At 42.1% G+C, this 12,914-nt stretch overlaps 1 protein-coding gene across 1 annotated transcript in view; it reads left to right on the top strand.

Annotated features, from left to right (window-relative positions):
* The window catches only part of LOC105824058, a 117,717-nt gene extending 112,008 nt beyond the window's left edge, over positions 1–5,709 (top strand). Inside the window, exons 3-4 of the mRNA XM_012661391.1 lie at positions 4,356–4,610; positions 5,107–5,709. Coding sequence (XP_012516845.1) covers positions 4,356–4,610; positions 5,107–5,709 — 858 coding nt within the window. The remainder of the gene's footprint in view (positions 1–4,355; positions 4,611–5,106) is intronic.
* The last annotated feature ends 7,205 nt before the right edge of the window (positions 5,710–12,914 follow it).

Genomic DNA, 12,914 nt, shown 5'->3' with positions numbered 1-12,914 from the left:
AAATATCTAGGAATATATTTAACGAAAGATGTAAGAGACTTATACAGGGAGAACTACGAAACACTAAAAAAAGAAATTGTAGAAGATGTAAACAGTTGTTTGTTCGTTTTTGAAAAAGGCTGGAGTGTAGTGGCACAATCATAGTTCACTGTAACCTTGAAGTCCTGGGTTCAAGCAATCCTCTGGCATCAGCCTCCCAAAGAACTGGGATTACAGGCACGTGCCGTCATACCCAGCCTAGGTTTGATACAATGCCAGGGAAGTACATGCGTCCAGTGTTCACTCAGTGAATTACACCACCTTCCACTCTGTCACCCAGTCTGTCCCACACTGCACGTGCCCCCGCTTATATCTCAGTGTCAGCTGGACTCATCTCCCACCTAGACTGTTGCTGTGGTCTTATCTCCAGTTACCACATCAAGTTCATCCTCCATGTTCCTGCCACAGTGAGATGGTGACATTTCTAAAACAAAGATTAGATTGTATTTCTTCCTGTTCTTTAAACTCACTCTTAAACCAGTGCTGTATTTTGTTCACATATTTTTTAATGCACCTGTCAAAGGATATTACAATTGATTTTTGCAACCAAATAGCTTCTTGCAAGGTATCTAGGTAATGTTTTTTGTTGCCATGGCAGCAATTATATAAAATCCAGGAACATACATTCCTTGGATGCTTCTTGGCCTAAGCTTGGGCAGTCCAGCCACAGTAACCTATGGAAACACACCTGCAAGAATGTACCCCGTTTAAAAGAGTTGAAATTGCTTTGTACTCCCAGAATTATGTCTCTACCTTGGGAGTAAAAAAGAAAGGAAAAAGAAAACACATCAAACACAATGGCAAAGTGGTGAAATGCTGTACACCTTTAAATAATAAAGGAGAACTTTACCATACTTTGGTAAATTTACTTACTTTTTAGATCAGGGCACTAGGGATATAAATACAAATCAGAGTCCCCAACACAAAGGAGTTAAAATCCAATGTGGTTAACTATAAAAAGGTACAGAGGATAGTGACCTTTTATTTTTACAGATGGTTCCACAGGGGTGACACCTGAGTTGGACCTTAAAGAGAGGTGAGCGTCTAGGCGGAAGGAATAGCATAGAGCTGTTTGGTAAGTAGCTAGAAATAAAGGTTGGTGCCAACACACGAGAGGATGAGGAATTTAGACTTTTTCTTACTGACAATGAGGAAATAAGAAATTGTAAATGCAGGCGGTTACATGAACAGATTTGTATAGGTAGGAAGTCAAACGTTATTCTGAAGTTCCTTGCTCAGGTAACTGGGTGGAAGATACTAATGTATCAGAGCACAGAAGAGAGAGCACTTAGGGAGGAAAATGAGTCTCTTTCATAGTATATTTGACAGGGGACATAGTGCAGGAACTCAAAAGAAAAAACGGGGCTAGAAAGAACATGTAGTTGGGAGTAACAGGCACACAGGGCCAGTAAGATTAGATGGGGGGGGCGGGCGCAGTGGCTCACGCCTGTAATCCTAGCTCTCTGGGAGGCCCCGTGGATCGTTTGAGCTCAAGAATTCGAGACCAGCCTGAGCAAGAGCGAGACCCCATCTATACTAAAAATAGAAAGAAATTGGCTGCACAGCTAAAAATATACAGAAAAAAATTAGCTGGCCATGGTGGTGCATGCCTGTAGTCCCAGCTACTTGGGAGGCTGAGGCAGAAGGATCGCTTGAGCCCAGGAGTTTGAGGTTGCTGTGAGCTAGGCTGATGCCAATGCATTCTAGCCCGGGCAACAGAGTGAGACTCTGTCTAAAAAAAAAAAAAAGATCAGATGAGGGGAAGGGGCACCTTAAGGCAGAATAAGGAATTGACCACAGGAACCTAATAGAATAGCTACATTTGAAGCAGGTTGTCACAAATCCTAAATCTGAGATTAGAATTGCTCTAGAACAAAATTTTGATAGGGTTTATGCTGGTGATTATTCCTGTTAAAAGAGCCTATCTCTCCTCAAAAAGAGTCTTGAGTCCCACTTCTTGATATCTGAAAAGAGAACTCCTGGGCAAAAATACTCTCTTCATCTGTATTAGTCAAATGAAGTAGCTCAGCCAAACAGGGAAGTCGTTCCAACCTTGGCTTTCATGACCAACAGAAAGGCTTAAAATTCACCAGTGGCAAAGGGCTCTAATAAGATCTCCAAATGTTCCAAAGCTTGATGCCCTGTGACAGTTTTAGGCCTTTCAAAGGACATGAGGCATTTGAGAGGCGTCCTTCCCAAGGCTCCTCACTGAAGGGAAGGCTGGAGATGGAGGGGAGCCTTGCCCTTTCCCCCATAGCTTCTTTCCATCTTTCTCTTCAGGCTCAGAGGCAGGGACTGAACAGGGGACTCCGGGTTGACGGAGGGTCAGAACTTGACTGGCTTGAGAAGGCTGGAATGAGAGGAATGGAGTTATTTCACAGTCACACTAGAAATGATCTCCCCAAATGTCAATCCCCTACATAGAAGACTTGAACAGGCAAAGGCTGTCTCCCTCCCCTGCTTCCTGTCAGCCTCTTCTCCCAGCCTCCTCTCCTGGCCCCTCAGGCAGGCGTTCCTCACTCTAGCCGTGTTCAACTACGTCTTCTCTCCACTACTCACCTCTTGTTCTGACTGTTCTCCTACACGCTCCCACCCCATCAAGATGTCATTTTTGAAGTGCAGAAAAATATTCCACTGTGTCACTCGGATAGCCAGCACCTTACATTTATATACAATTACACAGATGGCCTTCAAAGCACTAATACGTGCAGCACTGTTTTTAAGAAGCAGGCGGGCAAGCTCCATCCCCATTTTATAGATGCAGCAGACCAGACTAAGAAAGATGAGTGAAAAGATTAGTTAGCCGGGGTAGTCACGCCGCCAACCCAATTTGACTTTCAAAGTATATTATCTTTTAAAGATTAAACATTCAATAAACACCTGCTGAACTGAATTTATGTGACCTGTGAGGGAATCATGTTTTGAGTAAAGACTTCCTGTGCTTCTGGCATTCTGAAATATAACGGCACTGGTCTGCCAGGGCCTCTTAGAGGACAAGAAATTAGCATGACAGCAACACAGCATCCCCCTTTCTTCCTAGTTTTGTTAAAAGAGGGGGTGCAGTAAAAGTTAAGAAGGACCGTTTATTGGGGGATCCAGTGAGAAAAGCAAATGCAAAAGTTAAGGGACAGCAAGCCTGAGTTCAAATCCCAGCCCCCCCACTAACCTGCTGTGTAACCCCCCAGTTTACCTAATGTCTCTCAGCCTCAGTTTCCTCATGTGTGGAAAGGGCAATAATAGGACGTACTTCATAGAATTTGGGGGAAGATAAAATGGAATAACACATGCCACATATTGACCACAGCACTCAAACTGGTCTGCACGTTAGAATCATGTGGCGAGGATCAAGAAACACTGCTACTCTCCAACTAAATCACAATAGTTAGTTGGTCTGTGGCGTGGCTTGGGCTTTGTAATCGTTTTTTAAAGATCTGTGGGTGATGCTAATGTGCAGATAATTTTGGGAACCACTTACTTAGCACAATCAGAATTCAGTAAAAGGCAACTATTATTTTGAATCCCATCATCAGTATGACTCCCGAGGCTTGTCAGGCTTACTTCAAGGGGCAGATGGAAGCCTAGGACTGAAGAGGGGCCATTTCTGCTCTCAAATGAGTCATCGGTTACGGTAAAATTGGGGAGGTGGGGAAGGGAAATGCTCATTTAGATTTATGTAACATACAAACATTTTTGTACCTTTAAATTCCAAGGGGTGGAGGGGGAGAAGAAAACTACCTCTTTCATACTGAAGGTTTTCAATAACAGTAAAGGCTGCGTCCCAACTACAAGGTATGTTAACACTCAAAATGTGCAATAGTCAAAGACCACCAGGATGGAGTAAGGGCAACAGGTATGAGGAATCAAGGCCAAAGTTCCACGGCACTCAGAAGACAATGTTAATTCTGCGAGTTAGTGCCTAAAGTCAATGCGTGTTTTCATTAGTATAGGGCCCCATAAACGGGATGTCTCTGGAGCCTGCTTATTTAAGTGCATAAGCATCGTGTAAGCTGCTGGGATTTGTAAAAGACAAACACGGGAGGAGGGGACGGGTATTTGTATACACAAGGAGGGCAATGCGCACCACCCGAAGGATGGACATATTTGAAACACGGACTTCTGTGGGGGGGAACCAAGGGCAACACACATAACCTAAACATCTGTACCCCCATAATTTGCTCAAATAAAAAAAAAAAAAAGACAAACACGAACAGGGCCTGCCCACGAAGATCACGCAGTTTAGTGGGGAAGCCCTCCACGATCACCCCCAAGGAAAAAACGAAAAGTGTCTAAAAAGGCGTGGGGCGTCTGAGGCGTAGGGTACCCGGAGGCGTCGCGGCGGGCCCGCGCCCCGCGTGGCTCCCAGCGTCCGGGCGCGCTCTCGCTGCGGGCCGCTCTCCGCCAACGCCCGCCTCGCGCTCTGCGCCAGCGCGGCACTTCCCGCCGGGGCCGTGAGCGGCGCGGAGCCCCGACGACGTGTCGCTGGTAGCCCCGGCGCCCGAGCGCCGCGCGGCGGAGCGGAGGCCGCGGCAGGAGGCGACAGCCCGGCCGGCCGCGACGGTCTTCCAGCCCCTGCTGGAAAATCGAAAACCTGGTTTTGAGAGAACAGAATTGGGTTCCGTTTCATGTGATGGTCGACATAGGTCTTCAGAATGTGAACTGATTTAGTAGATGAGAAAAGGTTAGATGAGCTAGTGTCATTTCTTCTGGGAAGAATAAATAACGGTAGTCAGAAATTTAAAATGCTGTAGTAAACACAAGTTTTATTTTCATGTCTTCATAACCAGAATGAAAGATATTGGACTTTAAACTACCAAAGGAAGGATTATTGTTAGCGATGTATGAATAATCTTCTTAGAATAGAAATCGATTTTAAAAATGTGAACGAACTGTCTAGAGACGTGGAAAGAGCTTCACTCTGTCTCTGAACTCCAGCAACGGTGCGGCGAGCGGAGCTGCTGCCGGAGGAGTGGAGTCAGACTCCCTCTGCCACCTGTAGGATCGCGGCTTCCTAGGACACGACTATTAAACACACGAAGTGTGTTAATGGAGTTATTTTCCTTTATTTAGGTGATAGAGCTCTTACAGCCAAAATACCATTGTAAAGAAAAGGCTGAAATCATCTGCGCTGAAGTTCAGGTTAAACTCAGCAAGGAATGTTTTCACCCTTACAGTACGTGCAGTATTGATCTAAGGACTGCACGCTGGGAAGAAGCAATCCAGGAAACAAAAGGTGGTGCAGCCAATAGGAAATTGGCTGAAGAATGTTATTTCCTGTGGAAATCTACATATTTACAGCATATGATACTAGCAAAAGATGTCAAAACCATGCTTGCTGAACTTCGAAAGGAGCTCCGCCAACTTTTATTAATGAACGGGAACAGACAGACCCAGAGAGAGAAGATCGAAGCTTGTGCCTGTCAGTCCTATTTAAACACTGTTGTCATAGGTGGAGAGCAGAGAGAGAAGCCAGCACCGTCCATATTTTATTACTGCTGCAATCTCAGAGTACAACCTGGGGACTGTGCGATGGTCGGTGACATACTAGGAGGCCTCAATGCAGGACTGAAAGCAACAGTCCGGATCAATAAAAATGGAATGGTGCCACTGAAGTCCTCCCCTGTTCTGCATTATGTAGTTTCTTCTGTGCTAGAGTTACCTGCTCTCTTATAAAGCACAGACTGCAAAGTGCGTATATCTGCCTAAAGCACATAAAAGGGCCTGATTATGAATGTTACAGTCAACTTGCAAAGTTTGAACTAAGAAAAGTTAGGGCGTTCCATTTACTATGGTCCAGTTCTAAGAATAATTTTACTTACGATTTAAGAGTCAGTATTCTGAAGGTCCTCCCAACCCTGCAGCTTTTAAGTTTTCTTTTTTTTTTTTGAATTTTTATAATTTTATTGAATATTTTAAGAGGTATCTTCTATTTATAGAGGTATTAGACATTATGGCAGTGGATCACCTTTGTTAATTGCTTTGCATAAGCTCTTACAGCATGTTGTTTTAAAATATACACAATTTGCATCGTCTGCATATTTGATTTTAGGGAGCGTATACTTTTAGTTTCTAGGAACTTGAGGAACAAACTATTCTATCACTCTGCAGTTGATACATTTTAAATTGAACTTTAAATATATTTAATGAGTATCTTTATCTTGTTGAATATCTTTATCTGTATTTTCAAAATTTCAAAAGCATTGTCTTTTACTTATATTGGTATTTAAAACAGTAGGATTTTAAAAACATTATTATTTGTTTTTGGTTTTTAACATTTTTTATTTTGTTATTAATACATAATAAATGTACATATTTTCGTGGTACATGAGATAATTTAATACATCCATATAATTTGTAAAGATTAAGTCAGTGTAATTGGGATATCCATCACCTTAAATATTTGTCTTTTCTTTATTGCAAGAGACATTTAAATTATTTTCTTCTAGCTATTTAAAAATATTCAATAGATTATTATGACAGTAGTCAACATATTGAGCTATCAAACCTTTTGATGTTCTATCAAATGGTATATTTGTACCTATTAATTAACCTCTTTTCATCTGCCCTCCCCTTCCCAGCTTCTGGTAACCACTAATAGCCTTTCTATCTTCATGGGATTTACTTTTCTTTAGCTCCCACGTTTGAGTGAGAACATGCTGTATTTGTCTTTCAATGTTTGGCTTGTTTCACTTAGCATAATGACCTCCATTTCTATCCATATTGCTTCAAATGACAGGATTTCATTCTTTTTTATGGCTGAATAGTATCCCATTGTGTGTGTGTGTGTGTGTGTGTGTGTGTGTGTGATCTGAATGATCAGATCTGAATGAGCACATTTTCTTTATCCATTTATCCATTGATGAGCACTTAACTTGATTTCCTTTTGGATATATACTCAGTAATGGAATTGTTAGATCATATGGCAATTCTATTTTTAGTTTTCTGAGGAACCTCCACACAGTTCTCCATAGTGGCTGTACTAATTTACATTCCCACCAACAATGTGGATGGCTTTTAAGTTTTGACAACCAACCATTGACCGGTATTTATATCTGAAAATTCAGATTGCATTAATACATGTTGGTAATGTAGTCCAGAAAACTTGAAGAAATATATTGTTAGTCTGTGACTGGAGATTTTTAAAAATTATTTCATTGATCTTTTAGTACTTTGGCTTCATGGTATTAATACTAAGCAGGATAGCTTACATGTGGATGCACAAATATAAGTTTTATGCTCTGACTGAAAAACAGATATTTTTAAAAAATAGATATTCTAAAACATAATAGAGATTTATGACAGCAATTGGATCTGGTTAATGTGAAATAAGTACTAAATCACAGGCAAATCAAGGCATTTCATAGTGAAAATATTTTCCATGTTTTCTTTTTTTAAACCATATTTTTGCCTCCTTTGGATGTATACTTTCTTTTCTATTAGGAATCTGATTTTTCTGCATGACTTTTTTAGGGAGATGGGGGCAATTTTTCTGTGGTGTATATATGACAGATAGTCCCCCAGTAAAAAAAAACTGTTAAAATCAACAGCTCTACCATGACATTTTCATACCTTTCCACAGTGAGCTTGTAGCTTCCTTGTAGTCTTTACCTCTTATGGAAATATTTTCACTACCTTCTCCCGGACACAAAATGGGGTTAAAGGAACCAGACTGTCTTGCTGGGGATAAGTACAAGCCACCTGGCACCAAAAGTCATTTTCCTCTTGTGTATCAGTAAGAGGACAAGTCCCTTGGTGCAGCCTACCTACGCAGCCCCCATCTGTTCTCTAGTGACTGAGTAGTTTCACCCATCTGATGAACCTAACAGAAAATTAGGTTTTGCTATGAGCTATTTCCAGGGTGTCATTTTGGTACTTGAGTGACTCTTCTTGGAGTTACCATCTTCCTGAAATCTCCTGCTTTTCACATTTTTAGAAATATATCATCATTCACAAATTTCTATATTTAATTCAGGGTTCACTCAGAGTTTAATAATGGCTCCATAGCAAGGCATTGTCTTGCAACCAGAAAATTTTCCCTAGACCATTAGGCTACACAGTTTCGTGGTTACACTAACCAAATTGAACTAAAGTCATTAAGGGATAAAAATGGTTATTAAGGTGGCTAATAAAGGAAATGTGATTTTGGTTTTTTGGTAGGTTATTTTTAAAAACTTGCATAAAAAACTACTAATGTAAAATGTTAGACTCTATGTTGGGATACCTATAGCTATGTCTTCAAGATTGATACTTGGAATCAAATTCTAGACTGTACCATCTATGAACCTATTTCTTTAGCCAGTTTTTTTCTGTCTACTACCAAGAAACAGGATTCTCTGCCTTGTGAAACTGCCCTTTTGTGTTTACTGCTTACTCTTGATTTTTAAAAATGTGATTGTGCCCTCGACTGTCCCAGGGTGCCATTGGTGTAAAATTGAACATTTGTGGACAGGTATGTTCATAGTTCCAGGTATGTGCCCATATGGATACCTTGATTATATTTTAGCTATTTAAAAGTTAAGTTGGAGAATTTTGCCAAAAGTAATTATGTGTATGATTTCTCTAATAGATTGATTGGCATGTGATGCTGACAAACGTCCTTTTAGATATCCCACAGGATGGGTGTAGGTGGCGTCACATTCATTACGCTAGCTGGTGAAGGTTCACTGCTCCTACATGGTGGTGGCAAATCTCAACAAGGTAGCTCCCAGGATGTCAAATGAGCAGTTCTTCAGCAAAAATGATCTAGGAAAAAATGGAATCATTGAATTTCCTCATCTTCACAGTTTTCATTCTATATAGTATAGTAAAGCAATATTACATTCCATTTGCACCCTTCCTTAGAGAAGAACTTTGTGGTTTTGTACCATCCAAGTGGAATGTTACAGAAGATATTTTAAGATATTGGAATAAATCTATGATATTATTAATAGTATTTTTTGTCTTAGAATAATATTCCTTAAAATTAAAAAATGTTGTAACAGTGATGTTTTATCATCTTTATTTTTTTCAAAGTTTCCCCATAGTGGCATGCTCATATGAAGCCAGAGCCTCTCCCTGACACTGCAGTTACAGAGGAAGGGGCACTGCACCTGGAGCACTGGAACCACAGGGGAGTGTTCTGGTTGTGTGTGGACATCCGCCCACTGTGCACACGCATCTTAGACCTGGGAGTGCCTAGGACCCAGTGGATGCTCAGTAAGTATTGCAGGAAAGCAGTTTTTTACAGTTACAGAAGTACTTGGTTTACCACTTTCAAACTTCATTGAAACCTACAATAAGAAACATTTTCCATCATAACCCATTAAATACATTTATAGTGAACATTAATATATGTGTATTAGATAGTTTTATATATTTAGGTTTCAAAAAACTTATCTTCATTATGTATGATGCTCAGATCTTTTTAATTCCATTCCTTTTTAAATTAAGGAATATATTTTACTTCATTTTTGAACAATTACTACTTGCAGTACACAAGTCAAAATAAAAAAAAGGTGAGTGGTGAAAGGTCTGCTTATCTTTTTCCCAGGGAACCACAACCCACCTGCCCTAAAGGCTGCTGCTGTTAGCAGCTTCCTGTATGTCTGCATGTAGAAGTATGTAAGACTATACAGAATTCCTAGAATTCAGGCAGATTTTTATTTCTGCATTTCAGTTTTAGGAAACAATGTGCTAAGATAATACTTAAAAGAGTCATGAAGCTTCTGTTTCAGCCATTTATTTGTGTTTGGAGCACAACATCTTTATGGTCTCAGCCATACACGAGGCCCCTGTGGCTGTCGTCAGTAAATGCGATGGTTCCATTGGCTTTAACTATGCCTGTGGGTTCACGGCAAGGGGAAGGGCGGTGCAGCTGTGGAGCCCCGGCCCCCGGCGCAGTCTGGGCTAGGTGCCCTCTCTAGCTGGTGCATATCACCATCCTGGTGATTCCCTTTGCCACATATGTCAGATTTCCTGTTTTCTGTGTCCTGTGCATTCCCTTTTTTGATTTGTGCCCTCTTTTTGGTGGCACGCATCCTTGTGTCCATTCCCTACACATGTGTGTGAGAGGTAAAAATTTTGAGATCTGAAATGTCTGAAAATGTCTTTATTCTCTTCTCCCGTCATTGATAGTTTCACAATATGTACTGGATGTCATTTTCATTCAGAATTTTCAAGGTCTTCTATGGTCTTCTAGCCTGTCGGCTTCTAGAAGCCCTTTACATTATATGTGACCACTTTCTTTTCCTCTTGTAACTCTTAGGACCCTATTTTTTCCCCCAGTGGTCCATGATGATGTGTCTTGGTGAGGACATGCTTCCATCCTACGTGCTTGGCACTCTGAACTCTCTCAATCAAAACCGCAGGTTTTTAGTGCTGGAGAATGTAATGTCTTCACTGATAATCGCCTCTCCTCTGGGTTTTTTCTTTTTTCCCTGATTTCCCTTTCTGGAACTCCTACTGTTGAGTTATGTGACCTCTACTGACTTTCTCTTTTGTTTTATCTTTTCTGTCCTATTTTTCCATCTCTGTTATTTTGTTTCTTCAGCTTTGTCTTCCAAGTGTGGAAGCTCTTTTCTATTTTGTGTTCAATATTGGTTAAAACTGACAGAACTGATCCTGTGCCCCACGGCTTCAGAAATGCTCATTTGAGGTAGAAATTGAAAACATGCAGTTTATTTTTCTTTTAATTTCGTTTTGAATTATCCAACTTTCTTTTTCTCTGTGTTCTTGTATATGACACTCTTTGGTTTAACTCTCATGGTGATGGGTCTCCTCATCATCCTGTGTTCTTGAATTTTCAACATTGCTTAGACATAGATGTTTATTTTGATTGATACTCTTGCACAGTCTGACTGAATAACACAGGGTATTTGGCCAACATTAGCAACTGTGTTCCTATAATCACTTCTAAGACACGTATACTTTCTTAGATTTCTGTATAATTAAAATCCTTCTTACTGGGATACATTAGATTTATACTTTTGTTTCTTTTTTTAAATATAGATTTAGACTATTAAAAAATTAATTTACTCCTAAAATAGCACTAAAATTTAGCCAGAATATAATTGTATTTTTAAAACCATTCTTCACATATGACATAGATGATAATACAGTTATTTCACTGGATTTCTTGAAAGATGTCCTGTGATATTTTTCGGGGAAGTCAAGCTGATAAGATCAACCCCCAAAAGTCATGTAACAGAGGGAATGGCCTGAAAAAAAGGGTAAAAATGTTTTGTCTTTTTAAAACCTCCCTGACTCTGTTTGGGAATTGAAACCTGCATCCCTGCCTCAGGCCACTGGTCGGGAGTGGTAGGAGGGTGTCCTTTGCTCTTTGTACCACAGGACAGGGCTTGACAGAACTATCCGGGCAGAGGTCTGGGCTTAGGTCACGGGATTGTTTTTCCCAAAGATAGGACAGATCAGAGTCATCGACTATAGTTAAACAGCAAATAGCCTTAAGCTGAAAACCTTCCCCTTAAAAGCTCTGTATTTCTGCTTATAATTAGGAAAATCGGTATTTTAAGACCGGAGTCTGCCATTTTCCTCATTTGATGGCAAATTTACAAATCTCCCTCCCCTTCTCCTCAAACCACTTGTCCTCATTCTTCTGATGTGGGCTCAGGGACAAGTGCCAAACTTTCTGTAACAGAATTAGGTGTCCCTGGGTGGACCCATTAGTGCTCAGTGGAATGACACCCTGTGACGGCTGCTGTAGGCGGTGGCGAGCGACCCGGGTTAAGCCGTGGGTCTTTGCCGGTAGGAGCAACGTCTTGTAGAGGTGGGAGAACAAGGGGTGGCCCCAGCAGCCTGGAGCCTGTTTTAGCTCCAGGGAACCCCTGTCTCTTTCTCCCTGAATCTGGACACAACTCTGACCAACCTGAATGGGAAGTGTCATGACAGCCTTGGCCATGGGTTTGGTAAGTTTCCTGGTAGGCATGCCGAGACCCTTGATCCCACCCATTTGGGGGAGGTTTTTAGGCCTTCCTGTTGGATTTGCTTGGAGGCACCATTTGGGGTGGAAGTCACAAGGTTGAGTGGAACTAGGGCAGTGGTTTGGATTGGAACTCATTTGCGGTTCCCAAGGAACCAGGGAGATTGGGAGATGCTGGTCCACATCTGAGAGAATTTGGTTCTTGCTTGTCCACTTTGGATCAGGAGATGTTGGTTCTCATTTGAGACTTTGGTTCTACTTCAGACGGTTCCCATTTGTAGGCCTTGGCATTTTGTCTTGGTGATTCCCTGTATTGTCTGTGTTTGTTACTTTTGAGTTTTATTTCAACAGAGAGAAGCTCCACAACTTATAGCTACAAACCTATGTCCAAAATATGTATGTGCTGGAGTGTAGGGAGAAGTGGTTATTGAGTAAACGTTGATAACTGGAATTATTTTGTCAAAGGCCAGGTAAATGGGACAAGATCCCATAGTGCAAAGGCCTGGGATAAAGTCAGTGGTCCACGAGAGACCTCTACTGGGGGTGGGTGGGATAGTCCCGATACTCGGCTTTAGCCCTGGTCCGCACCAGTTCCGGATCAGCGGCTGGGAGCCCGCGAGGCCAGGTGCTGCGTGTCCTGCAGCCCGGAGCGGGCGTACCCGGCAGGAGGGGGCCTGCGAGCACACTGCCGTGCAGCGAGGGGCGCCCGCCTCCCGACCACGCCGAGCACGTGCCAAACGGGGCGGGAAGGCACGGGCACCGCGCGGTGGGGCGAGCCACAGGCAGATGCGGGTCGGCGGCGCTCAAGCCCACGCCGCGGGGCCTGCGCGAGTCCTGCCGCCCCGCCCGCGGCTTTCGCGGCCGCCCCCACACTGATGTTTTGAGGGGCGGGAGAGGGCACGACCTGAAATAATCCTTTAGTCCCACGACCACTACGTTATGCTTCAGGAATGGGAATGGT

The sequence above is a fragment of the Propithecus coquereli genome, unplaced genomic scaffold (genome assembly GCF_000956105.1).
Source record: "Propithecus coquereli isolate 6110/MARCELLA unplaced genomic scaffold, Pcoq_1.0 Scaffold71, whole genome shotgun sequence".
Taxonomy (NCBI): domain Eukaryota; kingdom Metazoa; phylum Chordata; class Mammalia; order Primates; family Indriidae; genus Propithecus; species Propithecus coquereli.
The sequence above is the reverse complement of the archived record's forward strand: the minus strand, read 5'-3'. Positions and strand labels throughout refer to the sequence as shown.